The sequence below is a fragment of the Mustelus asterias genome, chromosome 3, assembly GCF_964213995.1.
Source record: "Mustelus asterias chromosome 3, sMusAst1.hap1.1, whole genome shotgun sequence".
NCBI lineage: Eukaryota > Metazoa > Chordata > Chondrichthyes > Carcharhiniformes > Triakidae > Mustelus > Mustelus asterias.
Genome location: NC_135803.1, coordinates 152,129,147 through 152,146,927, shown reverse-complemented (window position 1 = coordinate 152,146,927; position 17,781 = coordinate 152,129,147). Strand labels below are relative to the sequence as shown.

Below are 17,781 nucleotides of genomic sequence, written 5' to 3'. Positions count from 1 at the left end.
TAAGGAAAAGCAATCTCAAACAACAGAACAGTACCCCATTACTCCAATGGCAAAGCCAACACTCTTCCCCCATGGCATCTCCGAATGAGCTGAATTCTAGACAATTTGTAAGGACTGAACAGTATTGTACTCAATAAAGGAAGGCACTGACTTACTGCATCTCCCTTCAGGCCTCTCTGTCCCGTAACTCCAGGTTCCACCACTCCAGACGTTCCCTAAAGGAAAGGAGCAGCACAAAATGAGACAACGCATCATCTTGCTGTATCAAACTCCTCATCAAAATTAGAGTCAGAACCACACGCAGTTCGAGTTCATGTTATAGTGCTCAGCGGATTTCATGGGGTTGAACAGGAATCTCTTCCTGCCAGGATGGAAGGGATTTGTGTTGTTATGCTTTTTGATGCAGGATATTGGTATTCATATAGTCACCATTGGGGCGGCACGGTGGCACAGTGGTTAGCACTGCTGCCTCACAGCGCCAGGGACCCGGGTTCGATTCCCGGCTCGGGTCACTGTCTGTGCGGAGTCTGCACGTTCTCCCCATGTTTGTGCGGGTTTCCTCCAGGTGCTCCGGTTTCCTCCCACAGTCCGAAAGACGTGCTGGTTAGGTGCATTGGCCTTGCTAAATTCTCCCTCAGTGTACCTGAACAGGTGCCGGAGTGTGGAGATTAGGGGATTTTCACAGTAACTACATTGCAGTGTTAATGTAAGCCTACTTGTGACACTAATAAATAAACTTGAAAAATAAACTTTAAATCTGTCTATCTCACAGCCTTAAACATTCAGTATCCAAACCCCCTCTGGGGTTAGAGAATTCCAAAGTTCCACGACACTAAGTGTCTTCCACTTGACTCTCCCCGTCTAAGATTGAATCAAACAACTCTTGGGATAAGGACTGAGAAGCTCTGAACACACCATCGAGCTGTATCTCCTTGGCAGAAAGCACTTTTTGCCTCACAGTCACTGGACATGTAAGAAAACCAAGTGCTTTGCGATTAATCCTCTTTTAAACGAAGGGCAAATATTGTGAGCAATTTACAGCATAGATCAGACTGGGAATGATATAAAAAAATACATTTAACCCAAATAAGTGTTTCATGAAAGATAGGAACTGTTTATTTCTTGGAAGGACAATATTTTCGAATTCATTGACTATATTATTACAAGAATCACAGTTCAATATTAAGTTTTAAAGAAGACTTTTTTGTTATTCTCTCATGGGATGTGGGTGTCGCTGGCAAGGCCAGCATTTGTTACCCATCCCTATTAGCCCTTGAACTGACTGGCTTGCTGGACCATTTCAGAGGGCAGCTGAGAGTCAACTACATTGCTGTGGCTCTGGAGTCACATGTAGGCCAGACCAGGTAAGGACGGCAGATTTCCTTCCCTCAAGGACATTAGTGAACCAAATGGGTTTTCATCACAATCGTTGATAGTTTCATGGTCAACATTCCTGAGGCTCGCTTTGTATTCCAGATTAAAATATAAATAAATTTAAATGGTACCAGCTGGTGTGGTGGGATTTAAAGCCTTACCGCCAAAGCATTCATAGAATCATGGAATCCCTACGGTGCAGAAGAGGCCATTCGGCCCATCGAGTCTGCACCAACTCTCTGACAGCAGGCCCTCTCCCCCACCCTATCCCTTTAGCCCCAGAACACTCGGAGGAAACCCACGCAGTCACAGAGAGAACTTGCAAACTCTGCACAGACAGTGGCCCAAGGCCGGAATTGAACCCGGGTCCCTGGCGCTGTGAGGCAGCAGCGCTAACCACTGTGCCGCCATGCCGCCCATTAGCCTTGGCTTTTTGGATTACAAGCCTGGAGACATTACCTCAACGTCACTGTCTACCCTGACTGCTTGGATTTATGGTGGGATTGAAGTCTAGAAGAGGGAATGAGGGTTAAATGAAGGCATTAGTTCACCACCCTGAGCTGGGATTCTGATCTGTGTGTGTGGGAGAGAATTTTATTATTTCAAAATGATAAGGGGAAGATAGACAAATAAACGTGCAATAGGAACACTGACACCAATCATCTGGGCTGAATGGCCTCTTTCTATGCTATAATTTCTACATAATTATCCTTTAAAAACTATCTCCTCTGCTGTTTATTAGAGATTCTGTATTCTTACCTTTTCTCCTTTTGCTCCAGGTTTTCCAACAATTGCCTGGAAGAAAAAGCACAGATTGAGAAACGAACTCTCAGAAAGTCTGCGGAAAGTCATTTGGTTTCAACGATAACTGTTCTTTACTCGGAATCTGCTCAGACCAAAATATAGACAGCTCCCCCTCCAATTGTTCCAAACCTTCTCCTTGAGAGGTCCTCTCAAGCCCCCAACAATTTGTAAGATGGCGGTGCACATTGGAATGGAGAAGGTTCCCTCAGCCTACTTGGCTTCAGCGTTTTAGTATACCAACCCTGCCTTCTCCCCATGACAATGTACCGCACTGTGCCTTCGATAAGGCCCATTGCCTGGCCAAAGCTTTCAGGCTCACTGTGTTATGGAGCTCAATGATGAAGCCAATGGGGCTTTTTTTTGCAACTGAATTTTCTCGGGTGGGGTGATGTTTCTTGCCGCCCTGCTAGAAAATTCTCCTTTTAAAATAAGGCTGCCCCATAGCAATATTATGTTGCTGCAGCATTGATGAGAACAGAATGGGACTTCCATCCCCTCACTGGAAGGAAAACCCCCCAACCCCACGCCCCTCCCCCCACCACAAGCCCACCACCTCCCCTCCCCCCCCCACCCCATCCCATCCCCACCACCCCATCCCATCCCCACCACCCCAACCCCCGCCTTGAGAGCTGCCAGCCAATTTGCATGGTTGGTCGCTCTTGTAGACTCAGCAGCGCCAGGACTCTGTAGTGGGCGTTGCCAGTACTGCAAGCAGTGCCCGAGAAGAGGACTGATGGAGACTGGACCCAGGTGAGTCCTGGGCTGTTTTGGGGTGGGATTGATCGGGTGTCCGAGGGAGGGTGAAGGGAATGGAGGCACCAGTTTAAGGAGGTTAGGTAGGGTCTTAGGTACGATCACGAGAGGGATATGAGTGGGGTGAAGGAGCAGGATGCCCTAGATGCATCCTGAGCCTCTCTTAAACAATGTACCCCACTTCATTCCCACTCTTTTGCCAACTTTGGTGGAAAGGTAGCCTTCTAACTCTCGACCACTCTGATGCCCAGGGTGTTGTGGCATTGGAGGTGGATGGAGGTGCTCAGGTGGCCATTAAGTGTCTCAGTTGGCCTAAGGGTGGCTGTGCTATGGGGTGGGAAGGTGGTGGCTGCCCATCTTTAATCTGTGCCCCCCCCTCCCCTCACCCTGCTGAAAACATGACCAGCAGCGGTGTGTCCATAAAATCCAGCCCCTTGTAAGGGGAATGACTCCAGATGACAGACAGCAACGGAAAAATGTTGCCTTTTGTGTAACACTGCAGGAAGAAGCAGAAAGATTAAGAGTTATTAATGCGCCCCATGCACCTGTACACAATCGTGTGGACCTTGTCAAACGTGGAGCGGGTACGTACGGCATGACGTTGGGACACTTCAAATGCCTCTCTCACGTTACCCAAATGTCGAATGCCATTAGCCAGTGAGGAACTGGCCTATCGTGCATCAAACAATTATCCAGCATGGAGAGAATGGCAGCAGACATGAGAGAGGTGAGTGGGCAAGGGAAGTAGTGGCAACATGATCTACCTCACAGCCTGTCTCCCCATTCCAGAGGATTATGCTCCCATGGGTTTCTAGCTGACTGCACGGCCCAAGGTCAAATAGAACGGCTCTTGGAGGAAGGACCGATGAATTTTGAACACATCTCAAAGCAGCACCCAACTTGGAGAAAGTACTTTGTGCCTCGCGGAAATCTGGCTCTTGAGAAAGCACAAATGCCTGTTGCAAACCATCGCCGTGCAGCACTCTAACCATACTGCAGGATGGATGCCACACATAAGGAAGGGTTTGGGTAGGGGGAAAGGGATTTTCTACTGAACCGAGCGCAGGTTTCTGTGCAGCTTCACATCTGTCTGCATTGGCGTGAGTTAGGCCTGAGGTAGGCCTGAGGTAGGCCTCACCCTCTGTATTCAATAAGAAAGGCATCGCAGCTGTCAGCCCAAATTAACTTACCTCTCCAGGGGGTCCTGCATCCCCCTTGGGTCCAGCAGCTCCTGGAAATCCTTGCGATCCCTAAAAGAAAATTTAAATCCTAAATGAGTTGGCTGTTGTTTACCTGAAGAGTTCACACAGTGTGCTAGGGCCGTCAGACCCTGAACCAAAGTAGCTTATTGAGGGGAGGCTGGGCTACTGCGCCCTGAAGCTGAGATACCCCAGTACACAGGTAAGCTGGAAGTAAATACGCACCCCACTGAAAATAATGGAAAACCTCAATAAATGCTGGCCTAGCTATCGGAGCCAACATCCCAAGAATGAAAAATAAGATTTAGGACTGTAAATAACTGCTGCTTCACAGCGCCAGGGACCCGGGTTCGATTCCCAGCTTGGGTCACTGTCTGTGTGGAGTTTGCACGTTCTCCCCGTGTCTGTGTGGGTTTCCTCCGGGTGCTCCGGTTTCCTCCCACATTCTGAAAGATGTGCTGGTTGGGTGCATTGACCCGAACAGGAGCCGGAGTGTGGCGACCTGGGGAATTTCACAGTAACTTCATTGTAGTGTTAATGTAAGCTTTACTTGTGACGAATAAATTAACTCATAAATATGTGGGGTTATGGGGATGGGACCTGGGTGGGATTGTTGTGGATGGGCCAAGCGGCCTCTTCCTGCACTGTAGATTCTATGATAGGATAATTACCCAGACCGTCACATGGTTGGGAGAAGGTATCCTAGGGTGTCATGGTGACACAGTGGTTAGCACTGCTGCCTCAAAGCGCCAGTGCCCTGGGCTCGATTCTGGCCTCAGGTCTGTGTGGAGTTTGCACATTCTCCCTGTGTTTGCGTGGGTTTCCTCCGGGTGCTCCAGTTTCCTCCCACAGTCCAAAGATGTGCGGGTTAGGTGGATTGGCCATGCTAAATTGCCCCTTAATGTCCCAGGATGTGTAGGTTTGGGGATTAATGGGTAAATGTGTGGGGTTACAGGGATAGGGTCTGGGTAAAATGCTCTGTTAGAGAGTCAGTGCAGACGCGATGGGCCAAATGGTCTCTTTCCGCATTGTAGGGATTCTATGATCTATGATCCCAGTGAACAGTATAATAGTGGGTATACAGTGGTTACTAGAGGAGTAATCGCCAGGCCTGGACTAACGATCCAGAGAGATTAGTGTAATTTCAGCACAGTAGCTGGAGAATTTAAATGTAGTTGATTAATTAAATTTGGAATAAAAAGCCAGTAACAGTCACAGTGAGTGTGAAACTACTGGATTGTTGTAAAAACCCATCTGTTCACCAATGTTCACCAGGAAAGGAAATCTTTTATCCTAATCCGGTCTGGCCTACATGTGACTCCAGAGCCATAGCAATGTGGTTGACTCTTAACTGAAATGGTCTTAGCATGCCACTCAGTTGTGTTCAAGGAGGACTAGACAATAAATGCTGGACTTACACCCACATTCCAAAATTCTACAGACTCTGGAGCTGTTCCTACAGGTTGGAGTGAGGCAAATGTAACCCCACTATTTAAAAAGGGAGGGAGAGAAAAAAGGGAGAATTACAGACTCGTTAATCTGATGTCAGTAATGGGGGAGAGAGAGAGTCCATTATAAAAGACATCAAAACGGAACATTTGGAAAACATTAACGGGATTGGACAAAGCCAGCATGGGTTTATCAAAGGCAAATCATGCTTAACAAACCTACTGGGGTTTTTGGAGGATCTAACTGGTAGAATAAGAACAAAAAACAGTACAGCACAGGAAACAGGCCCTTTGGCCCTCCAAGCCTGTGCCTCTCCTTGGTCCAACTAGACCAATCGTTTGTATCCCTCCATTCCCAGGCTGCTCATGTGACTATCCAGGTAAGCTGTTCATGTGACTATCCAGGTAATAGATAAGGGAGAACCAGTTGATGTGGTGTATTTGGTCTTTCAGAAATTTTTCGATAAGGTCCCTCATAAGAGGTTAGTGTGCAAAGTGAAAGCACGTGGAATAGGGGGTAAGGTATCAGCATGGATCGAGAAATGGTTGACAGACAGGAAATAGAGAGTAGGAATAAATGAGTCCATCCAGGCAGTGAGTGACTAGTTGGGTAGCACAGGGATCAGTGTTTGGATCCCAGCTGTTCACGATATATATAAATCACCTGGATGAGGGAACCAAATGTAATATTTCCAAGTTTGCTGGTGACATAAAACTGGGTGGAATTGTGAGTTGTGAGGAGGATTCAAGGAGGTTCCAAGGTGATTTAGACAAGTTGGTGAGTGGGTAAGCACATGGCAGGTGCAGTATAATGTGGCTAAATGTGAAGTTATACACTTCAGTGTGAAAGGCAGAGAATTATTTAAATGGTGATGTTGGGAAGTGTGGATGTACAAAGAGATCTGGGTGTCCTTGACACCAGGTTTTGAAAGTGGAGAGGCAGGTGCAGTAAGTAATTAGGAAGACAATTAGTAGAATCTCATTAGAGAGTATTAAATGATGTTGGGCCATGATGCTTCACAGAGCAGAGATTCAGATTAACCATCATCTAATGGAAAGGTGGAATTGACTGGAGGGGCTGAATGGCCTCTTCCAGAACCTATTTCTGATGTTGATCAGACCAGATACCAAAACGTTATCTGTAACAACGAGAGGTTAAAGGAGGTTGCAGCGTAAAACTGGATAAATTACCCTTTCCCCAGGAAATCCTTTGGCTCCGTCCTGTCCCGGAATTCCATCTCTCCCCTGCACTCCCGGCTTTCCAGGGTCTCCCTGAAAGTTAATTGATTGAATAATACTCATTGTTACTTTGCTTTAATTAAAATGGTCAACACAATGTTGAAAGGTTCAGGACTTACCACTTGTCCCGGTAACCCTGGGGCTCCCTGAGGACCCTGTAAAGTAACAGACAGGGCATGATGACATTCTCTTGGATTTCTTCTTAGCCCAGCCAATTTCTTTAAGCGTACGGCACTTTTAAACTACCTTTCGAGTGATAATTTAAAAGGGGCAAGCTGGGAATTTCTGAGGAACTTATATTACACCAGGTCCCTCAATGAATCCAACTCAACATTCTCAGTCTCATGTTTACATCTCTTCATGGTCTCCCTCCTCACCATCTCTCCAGCTTTCTTCAACCCTACCCTGGGCCTCAAGGTGAAGAGCAGAAGAAGCAACAGAGCGACAGTGGTTATTGGCTGGTTTAACCTTTAACCCTGCCCCCATGCCTGTCCTTGTCCTGCTGCAATGTTCCAGTGAAGCTCAACGCAAACTGGAGGAACAGCATCTCATCTTCCGGCTGGGCACTTTACAGCCTTCCGGTCTCAACATCAAATTCAACAACTTCAGATGATTTTCTCTACCCCACCTCCACCCCTCTGTTTTCATTCTATTTTATTTACTTTTTTTTTACTGTTCTCTACCTTTTATTTCTTTATAGTCTTTCTTTATTTTTCTTCCCCCCCGACTCTTTCCCCCTATTTTATCCCCCTTCCATTACCTTTTCTCCCCCTTTGTTTCCCCTTTTCTACATTCTACCTCTATCCCATCCATTCCACCCCATCCCCCAACATCTTCAGCTTCTCTGCCGTTTGGCCATTCACACCCTTTATTCTCTCTGTGGGTTGCCATTAGCAGCCTTTCCCCTGGTTTCTGTGGCTATGACTCATCTTTCATTCCCCCCCCGCCCACCCGCAGTATAAATATCTCCTACTTTCTCTGCCTTTTAGCTTTGACAAAGGGTCATCTGGACTCGAAACGTCAGCTCTTTTCTCTCCTTATAGGTGCTGCCAGACCTGCTGAGATTTTCCAGCATTTTCTCTTTTGTTCCACATTCCACAGTAATTTGCTTTTAACCTTTCATATTTTATCACCAGTCTGTTCAACTCTGGGTCCGAGGCCCAAGCCAACACATTCCTTTTGACCCTGACTTGATGCCCCCAGCCGTTTCTGCTCTCTGGAATCCGGGGCTTTAGTCTGGGCCTTGTGTGTTGGCTTGGACTTGGGTCTTAACGTTGAGCAGGCAGGTGAGAAAACATGGAAAGTTCTAAACTCACAACCACTACCATCTGTGTGGAGTTTGCATGTTCTCCCCGTGTCTGCATGGGTTTCCTCCGGGTGCTCCAGTTTCCTCCCACAGTCCAAATATATGCAGGTTAGGTGGACTGGCCATGCTAAATTGCCCTTGTCCAAAAGATGTGTAGGTCACGGGAATTAGCAGGGTAAATGTGGGGTTACAGGAATGCTCTGTTGGAGAATCAGTGCAGACTCGATGGGCCAAATGGTCTCCTTCTGCACTGTAGGGATTCTCCAATTCTGTGATCTAGAAGGACAAGAACGGCAGATACCTGGGAGTACCGCCACCTGGAGGTTCCCCTCCAAGTCACTCACCATCCTGACTTGGAAATATATCTCTGTCCCTTCACTGTCACTGGGTCAAAATCCTGGAACTCCCTCCCTGACAGCACTATGGGTGTACTTACGCCTCAGGAATTGCAACGGTTCAAGAAGGCAGCTCCCCCCACCTTCTCAAAGGGCAATTAGGGGTGGGGAATAAATGCTGGTCTAGCCATAAGTCCCACAAATGAATTTTTTAAATAGTACGGTCTCCTGTTTCCACTTCTTCGCTTCCTCAGGACTTTGATCATCTGATACCATTCCAATTAATCACGCTGTCTGAACCCGCGACCTCTACCACTCAAAGGACAAGGGCAGCAGATACATGGCAACGCCAGCATCTGCAAGTTCCCCTCTAGGTCACTCACCATCCTGATGTGGAAATATATCGCCGTTCCTTCACTGTCGCTTGTTAGAATGAATTCTGTGCTAAATTTAGCCGTGCTAAATTCTCCCTCAGTGTACTCAAACAGGCGCCGGACTATGGCAACGAGGGGAATTTCACAGTAATTCATTGCAGTGTTAATGTAAGCCTTATTTGTAACACTAATAAATAAACTTTAAAACTTTAAATTTCTCAAGGATGGGCAACAAATGTTGGACTTGCCAGGGGGCCCATAAACAAAAAACAACCTCCCTGATTTTGAGTCTATGGATTTGCCTCCCAAATAGTGAATTCACAAGATAGAAATGAGCTTTTGCTGGCCGGTATGATCAGATGCAGTAGGGCGGGAGGAGACACCTGTCGAGCATAAACCCTAGCACAGATCTCTTGGGCCAAATGGCCTCTTGCTGCAATGTACACTCTTCTAAATACTATCTTTACCCAAATGGCTTGTCCACCATGTTTCACACCAGCTTTTACAGATGCAGCATAGAAAGCAGTCTTTCTGGTTGTATCACAGCTTGGTATGGGCTCCTGCTCTGCCCAAGACCGCAAGGAACCACAAAGGGTTGTGAAAGTAGCCCAATCCATCACGCAAACCAGCCTCCCATCCATTGATTCTGTCTACACTTCCCACTGCCTCGGCAAAGCAGCCAGCATAATCAAGGACCCCACGCATCCCGGACATTCTCTCTTCCACCTTCTTCCGTTGGGAAAAAGATACAAAAGTCTGAGGTCACGTACCAACCGACTCAAGAACAGCTTCTCCCCTGCTGCTTTCAGACTTTTGAATGGACCTACCTAGCATTAAGTTGATCTTTCTCTGCACCCTAGCTATGACTGTAACACTACATTCTGCACTCTCTCCTTTCCTTCTCCCCTATGTACTCTAAGAGCGGTATGCTTTGTGAGGCAGCAGTGCTAACCACTGTGCCATCGTGCTGCCCACACTGCAAAAAAACACGTAGATTACTGAATTAGAACGTAAATTGGAAGTACCGATCCCCGAGATTACCAATATGTTGGGTGTTAGGAGTGGACTCCGGAACTCTTTGCTTTAGTCTGGTCAGTGGGAGGCACAATAAGGTTCAGAAAGACAAACTGGTCAGTAAAGTCAACCATTGCACTCCCTGCAAGGCAAACACTCCCTTCGGTACGGAGAACAAAACTGTGAAAAGTACTTCATGTGCACTCTCGCTAACGCCCTACAGATCCCTCCTCATTCTTCTGAACTCCAGCGAGTACAAGCCCGAACTGTTCAACCGCTCCTCGTACGACAGCCCTTTCATCTCTGGAATCACTCTGGTGAACATTTTCTGAATTACCTCCAGTGCCACCACATTCTTCCTCAAGTAAGGAGATCAAAACTGGACACAATACTCCAGCTGTGGTCTCACCAACGCCTTACCCAATTGTAACAACACTTCTTTCCTTTCAAAAGGTAGGTTTTCAGGAGCGATTTAAAGGAGGAAAGTGAGGTAGAGAGGTGGTGAGGTGTAGGGAGGAAAGTTCTGTATATCGCGCAAGAAACAATACTTTTCACTGTATGCTAATACGTGTGACAATAATAAATCAAATCAATCACATTTAAAAATGCAAAGTTCAGCAACATCCAGGCCTTAGTTGTAGAGAAGAACCATGAACCTAATCATGGAATCTGAAACATACCATCGCTCCAGGAGCACCAATGTTTCCCGGAAGGCCCATGTTACCAGGGGGACCAGCTGGGCCCTAAACAGAAAGATTGAAATCATGAAGCAGAATAAAAATAGCTAAATACTGTCACATGCGATCATTTGGGATGACATCTTTAGTTATCGTTATCTTATAGGTCAGCATCTCCAATCTCTCAAAGCAACAAGTAGTTTAACTTGGAAGTATTCAAAAGTAACCTGGATAAGGGACATCGACAGTCAAGAGAGGGTAAATGAAAGTTTTAGCTCTGAGAACCGCTCTGGGTGGCATGGTGGCATAGTGGTTAGCACTGCTGCCTCACAGTGCCAAGAACCCGGGTTCGATTTCCAGCTTGGGTCACTGTCCGTGTGGAGTTTGCACGTTCTCCCCATGTCTGCATGGGTTTCCTCTGGATGCTCTGGTTTCCCCCCACAGTCCAAAGATGTGTAGGTTAGGTGCATTGGCCGTGATCAATTGCCCCTGCAGTGAATGGAGTTTTAGCTGGAATGTCAAATTCTCAGTTCTCGCCGGCAGGGGGGCAGCCATGGATGAGACTGGAGAATCCCGCACAATGGCCTGGATTTTTGGGCCCCTCCAGTTGACGGGATCCTTCGGTCTCACTGAAGCTCTCCCGCCCCCACCCTCCCGAGGTTCCTTGGTGGTGCGGCTGGTGAACCATGCAAATGGCCATCGATTTCGGTGGGACTGGAAGATCTCGCTGGGGGCCATTGGTGAGCTGCCTCAACCACTTGAAGACCCCGCCACAGAGGGACAGGAAAATCCCGGCCTGGAGATGCATTTATAGGAAAGCGAGATAAGCAAGTGGGGTGGGTGAGGGGGGTGGGGGGGTAGACATAGAAGAATATGTTGGCGGGGTTGGATAAAGACAGATGGGAGGAGGTTTGTGTGGAGCGTTATCACCGATATAGATTTGTTGGGCTGAGTGGCCTGTTTGTGTGATGAAAATACCTTGTAGCTTGGTGACATTTGAGCCATTGGTTAATGGTGATTAATTAACTTCTTTTTTTAGTGCATTGTAAATTCCAGAATTGTCAGATGGGCCGAATGGTCTGTTTCTGTGCCTTTGTAATCCTCAGACTGTGCAATGTGATTGTAGAGGTCACAAACCAGATACCCTAACCATCATTTGGCAGCACCTTCTGGTGTGTTGTACTTTCAACTCGTTGCCCAGTTTCTATCTGTATGTGGCCTTGCTCTGTCGTAAAATAGCCAGCAAGAAAGTGCAGCAACAGAGGTCTGGTGATAAAGTTTCCATAGTCCCCAGTTGACCATTGGTTGGTGGTGATTTAACCTAAGGATCACTGCAGCTCAGGCAAGGGGCCAGGTTGAGAAGGCGGGGCCTTCATGGCTAACCTCAGCCAGTCCCGGAATTGAACCCACGCTGTTGGCTTCGCTCCACATCATCAACTAGCCGTCCAGCCAACTGAGCTAAACCGGCTGCCAGTCTGGTGATACAGCCTCGTAAGACAAGCAGAACAGAGATGCCAACCTTCCAGCAACACTTCGCGAAAGGGAGGGGTACTTTTACAGGAATAATGTCCAATGCAATGCTTGGATCTTGAACTTGAAAACAACCCCGGTGTTTTGTGTTTGTCAGAGTGCTTACCTGAACGCTCAAGCCTTGGTCGCCTTGGTTTCCCTGTGGTGGAGAATAGAGGTATATGTCACTGAGAGAATGTAAAGGCTGAAATGCTGTCCAGTGTTAATTTGAGCCAAGCTTCTGGATGTCCACTTTCAAATACAACACTCTGAGCTGCCAGGCAGCACACACATGCAGAGCGCGGTCTTACACAAGGATGTCCTCAAACAGCACATGGTTATCATTTTGACCTCTTCCTGGTTTAGTCCGACCCTCCATTCCCCCAGAGTCCAGTAAACATGCTTCTGCCTTCACAACATCCCTTCAGAATAAGAGTTTCCCCCTCGCTACTTAAAGGTCAGTCACTGTGAAACATTGTCACTCAGTTCCAGACTCTACTAGACATTTACTCATGTCATCTATGAACTTGATGGGTGGCACAGTGGTTAGCACTGCTACCTCACAGCACCAGGCACCCGGGTTCAATTCCCGGCCTTGGGTCACTGCCTGTGCGGAGTCTGCACATTCTCCTCGTGTCTGCGTGGGTTTCCCCTGGGTGCTCCGGTTTCCTCCCACAGTCCAAACGACGTGCTGGTTAGGTGCATTAGCCATGCTAAATTCTCCCTCAGTGTACCCGAACAGGCGCCAGAGTGTGGCGACTGGGGATTTTTACAGTAACTTCATTGCAGTGTTAATGTCAGCCTACTTGTGACGCTAATAAATAAACTTAAACTTTAAAACTTTTGATAAAGTGGCCGTACAGATGAGTGGCCCCTTTCAGATTGTTTTGATATTTTCCCTCCCCATATTTGGGAGTTACAGGATAACTTCAAGCTCTATAAATCTATCGTCCAGTAGGTTTCTTTCCCCGTCTCCTGGCATAACTGAAACTGTCTCGTACTGGCTGAAAGTTATCTCTCCCGTGGCATTATCATAGAATCCCTACAGTGCAGGAGGAGGTCATTTGGCCCATTGGGTCTGCACTGACGCTCCAACAGAGCATCTTTCCCAGGCCCAGCCTTACACCCTATCCCTGTAACTCTACGCATTTACCCCACTAATCCCCCCAACCTGCACATCGTGGGACACAAAGGGGCAATTTAGCATGGCCAATCTACCTCAGCTGCACATCTTTGGAGTGTGGGAGGAAACCGGAGGAAACCCACGCAGACACGGGGAGAATGTGCAAACTCCACACAGACAGTGACCCAAGCCAGGACTCGAACCTGGGTCGCTGACGCTGTGAGGCAGCAGCGCCAACCACTGTGCCACCGTGCTGCCCCGTATGAATCAGGATTCTGCTTTTTTCAGCCACTTTACAGGAGGAGGTCATTCAATCCATCACATCTGGAATCAACTCTTTGCTAATATAAACCAGCCTCCCATCCATTGACTCTGTCTACACTTCCCGCTGCCTCGGTAAAGCAGCCAGCATAATTAAGGACCTCACACACCCTGGACATTCTCTCTTCCACCTTCTTCCGTTGGGAAAAAGATGCAAAAGTCTGAGGTCACGTACCAACCAACTCAAGAACAGCTTCTTCCCTGCTGCTGTCAGACTTTTGAATGGACCTACCTTGCACTAAGTTGATCTTTCTCTATACCCTAGCTATGACTGTAGCACTACATTCTGCACTCTCTCATTACGGTATGTTTTGTCTGTATAGCGCACAAGAAACAATACTTTTCACTGTATGTTAATACATGTGACAATAATAAATCAAACCAAATCCTAATGTATCCTCCCGAAGATCCCTGTTCCATCCTCGACTTGAAGCATTCATTCATCTTTCTCTTTACAGGTGCAATGATCTCTGCTTTGACCTCTCATTCCCACAAATCTCTGCAAAAATAAACCTCTCCCAAACCGCTTCCCTCACCCTCTCCGCGCTGAACCTTGCTTCAGGCAAAAATATAATGCAGTTTGGTAGCAAAACTGACCTTCACTCCAAGTGGGCCAGGGGGACCTTGTGGACCTGGTGGACCCTGAGGGAGAGGAGAAAGATGGTTAGCACAGCATAAATAGCAAGTTAAGGAGGAACACCCAACTTAGATTAACCGCCCCCATTTTATGAAGGATATTTGAACCCAACAGTTGGGCTGGATCTATTTTTCGCATTGGCAACTTTTGGGGCAAGAATTTCAGAAAAGGTATTGCTCAATTTTGGCCAAATTCTAGCTGATTTGGGAAAGTGAGTGAACTGTGACCTCTGGACACCTCTTGTGGAATTTTCCTGAAATGTTCTGACTGCTGTTGGTGCTAAGTTGCAGAAACCATGGCGGGGGAGTGATAATGTCACAGGGCTAACAACACAGAACCTTAGACCAGTACCTTGGGGGACACTGGTTCAAGTCCCAGCCTAGCAACAAGTAGCTTTATAAATTGGATTGATAAGTCCAATGAATGAATATAAAATCAGGAATTGAAAACTAGTTACTAATCTGACCATTGGTGTTAAAAACCCAACCGGTTCATTAAATGTCCTTTTTGGAAAGGAAATCTGCTGCCTTTATTTGGTCTGGCCTACAAGTGACTCCAGACCCACAGCAAAAAACAAAGAACAAAGAAAAGTACAGCACAGGAACAGGCCCTTCGGCCCTCCAAGCCTGCACCAATCATGGTGTCTGCCTAAACTAAAACCATACGCACTTAGCAATGGCCTAGTAAGCCACAGTTCAAGGGGCAATTAGGGATGGGCAACAAATGTTGGCCTTGTCTGGATCGCTCCCACGAAAGAACAAAAAGGTTGTCTTTTGCGCTGTTTCTCTCAGATTGCTCCCTCCAAACGCTACAACTCTTCTCCGGTCATTCTATCTGCTGGTTGTTAGCAGTGGAAAGAAGTAAGGGTTATGTTACTACAACACTGACAGCTGGTGTTTATACATTGAATGGAGTAAAAATAGCCCAAGGTCCTTCGCAGGAGCATTATCGAACAAAATGTCAGAGTGACCGAAAACCTGATGAAAGATGTAATGGTTTGAAGGAAAGGATTAAGAGATGGAGAGATTAAGGGAAGAAATTCCAGAATTTAGGAACCAACTGGCTGAAGGCAGAGTTGCCGTCAAGCTCTCAGAGGCATGGAAGGCTGAAGGGGGTCACAGAGATTGGGGGAGGGGTGGGGGAGGAGCAGGCCATTGAGAGGATTAAAGGTAATGCTTAACCCAGAGCTAATGAAGGTTGAACAGGACGCCATTACTGAGTTGGTTACTGTCCAAAAACAAGCCCATCGTTTCTCTAATGCCCTTGTTGGAAGGGTTGGAGAGGCTGTGAGGGCAGCTTAGAGTCTGGGCAGCATGGGTGCCCTTACCCGGTCAAATGAGATACCCTTTTCCTAGAAGAGATAACATAAACTGAAAGCTATAATGACTTCAATCAGGCCATTGAGGTTGGCCTATTGGAGTATGAACCCCCTGATTAAGGATCCAATCGATGGGCCAATCAGGGAGTCTTTGCCTTGTAATTAAAGCAAAGAAGGCATATGGCATGCTTGCCTTCATCGGCCGGGGCATTGAGTTTAAAAATTGGCAAGTCATGTTGCAGCTTTATCGAACCTTATTTAGGCCGCACTTGGAACATAGTGTTCAATTCTGGTCGCCACACTACCAGAAGGATGTGGAGGCTTTGGAGAGGGTACAGAAAAGATTTACCAGAATGTTGCCTGGGATGGAGGGCATTAGCTATGAGGAGAGGTTGGAGAAACTTGGTTTGTTCTCACTGGAACAACAGAGGTTGGGGACGGGGGGGGGGGGGACGGACGGGGGGGACGGGGGGGACGGGGGGGGGGGGGGGGACCAGATAGAAGTCTACAAGATTATGAGGGGCATGGACAGAGTGGATAGTCAGAAGATTTTTCCCAGGGTGGAAGAGTCAATTACTAGGGGGCATAGGTTTAAGGTGCGAGGGACAAGGTTTAAAGGAGATGTACAAGGCAAGTTTTTTTTTTTACAAAGAGTGGTGGATGCCTGGAACTCACTGCCGGGGAAGGTAGTGGAAGCAGATACAATCATGACTTTTCAGGGGTGTCTGGACAAATATATGAATAGGATGGGAATAGAGGGATATGGTCCCCAGAAGGGTAGGGGGCTTTAGTTCAGTCGGGCAGCATGGTCGGTGCAGGCCTGGAGGGCCGAAGGGCCTGTTCCTGTGCTGTAATTTTCTTTGTTCTTTGTACTTAACTGGGAGTGTCAGTTCCTCTGACACACCCGGAGGTAGACAGCTGACTGTGAGCACTCTGTGTACTGCTGTTGGAATTGTAAATAAAGGGGTTTAGTGAAGGGACTTCTGGCTCCAAAGGCTTATTACAAAAGCCTTCCTGAAAATATTTGTGAAATAATTTACTTTTTTGATCTATTAACTTGTCCTTCAGGAAGGTGCAAAATTATGTTATTTCTTCAAAGACTTGCCAAAAAAATAGATTCTGAAAGAACATCAGGCTGCAAGAAGATAGTCACATCTGAGTACACAAAACAAGGAAAATACTGAGGTGTTCTGGCAGTGAAGCGTATCTCACTGTTCGTTCATTACGCTTCTCCCTGAGCACTGACACCAATTCGCTTCTGAAGCTTTTATTGGCTTCTATAGCGATTACTAAGCTGGACTGACAACCCAGAGATTGGGAGTGGACTGTCAGATAGTTGGGAAAGCTCGACTGGCTTATTAATTCATAGAATCACTACAATACATAGAAATCATAGAAACCCTACAGTGCAGAAGGAGGCCATTCGGCCCATCGAGTCTGCACCGACCACAATCCCACCCAGGCCCTACCCCCACATATTTACCCACTAATCCCTCTAACCTACGCATCTCAGGACTCTAAGGGGCAATTTTTAACCTGGCCGATCAACCTAACCCGCACATCTTTGGACTGTGGGAGGAAACCGGAGCACCCGGAGGAAACCCACGCAGACACGAGGAGAATGTGCAAACTCCACACAGACAGTGACCCGAGCCGGGAATCGAACCCGGGACCCTGGAGCTGTGAAGCAGCAGTGCTAACCACTGTGCTACCGTGCTGCCCCGCAGAAGGCGGCCATTCGGCCCATCGAGTCTGCACCGACCACAATCCCATCCAGGCCCTATTCCCGCAACCCCACGCATTTACCCTGCTCATCCCCCTGACACTAGGGTCAATTTAGCATGGCCAATCGACCTAACCCGCACATCTTTGGACTATGGGAGGAAACCGGAGCACCCGGAGGAAACCCACACAGACACGGGGAGAATGTGCAAATTCCACACAAACAGTGACCCGAGGCCAGAATTGAACCTGGGTCCCTGGCGCTGTGAGGCAGCAGTGTGCCGCCATGCCACTCTGTCATTGAGGAACACAGAATAGACGTGGAATTTGGAAGGGACAAGACTGGAAGAGGTTATCGGAGAAAAAAGGTCTGTTGTTGTGCACAGATCACTGAAAGTGAGTTGGCCCTGGATCTTTCTCTGGGTTTCTCATCCCTCTCTGGAGATTACAGGACTCTGGAGAGGGAGGGAAGGGAGTAAGTGGTTATAGACACCCTGACCACCATGTTGTGGGGTAGGCTTGATGGACCAATTACCTCAGGTCAACTTTTGCATGCTCCTAAGGAAGTAACCTTGCCACCCCTGTCTGGCCTATTGAGTGTGGGGTTGGCTTCTGAGGGGGTGTGTCA

The 17,781-nt window shown here is 47.5% G+C and overlaps 1 protein-coding gene across 1 annotated transcript in view; it reads right to left on the bottom strand.

The window, feature by feature from the left end:
* LOC144491893 (uncharacterized) overlaps positions 1 to 17,781 on the bottom strand; it is a 181,783-nt gene that overhangs the window by 61,360 nt on the left and 102,642 nt on the right. Inside the window, exons 45-52 of the mRNA XM_078210184.1 lie at positions 14,074 to 14,118; positions 12,160 to 12,192; positions 10,527 to 10,589; positions 6,937 to 6,972; positions 6,770 to 6,850; positions 4,122 to 4,181; positions 2,134 to 2,169; positions 156 to 215 (exon numbers count right to left, since the gene is read on the bottom strand). Coding sequence (XP_078066310.1) covers positions 156 to 215; positions 2,134 to 2,169; positions 4,122 to 4,181; positions 6,770 to 6,850; positions 6,937 to 6,972; positions 10,527 to 10,589; positions 12,160 to 12,192; positions 14,074 to 14,118 — 414 coding nt within the window. The remainder of the gene's footprint in view (positions 1 to 155; positions 216 to 2,133; positions 2,170 to 4,121; positions 4,182 to 6,769; positions 6,851 to 6,936; positions 6,973 to 10,526; positions 10,590 to 12,159; positions 12,193 to 14,073; positions 14,119 to 17,781) is intronic.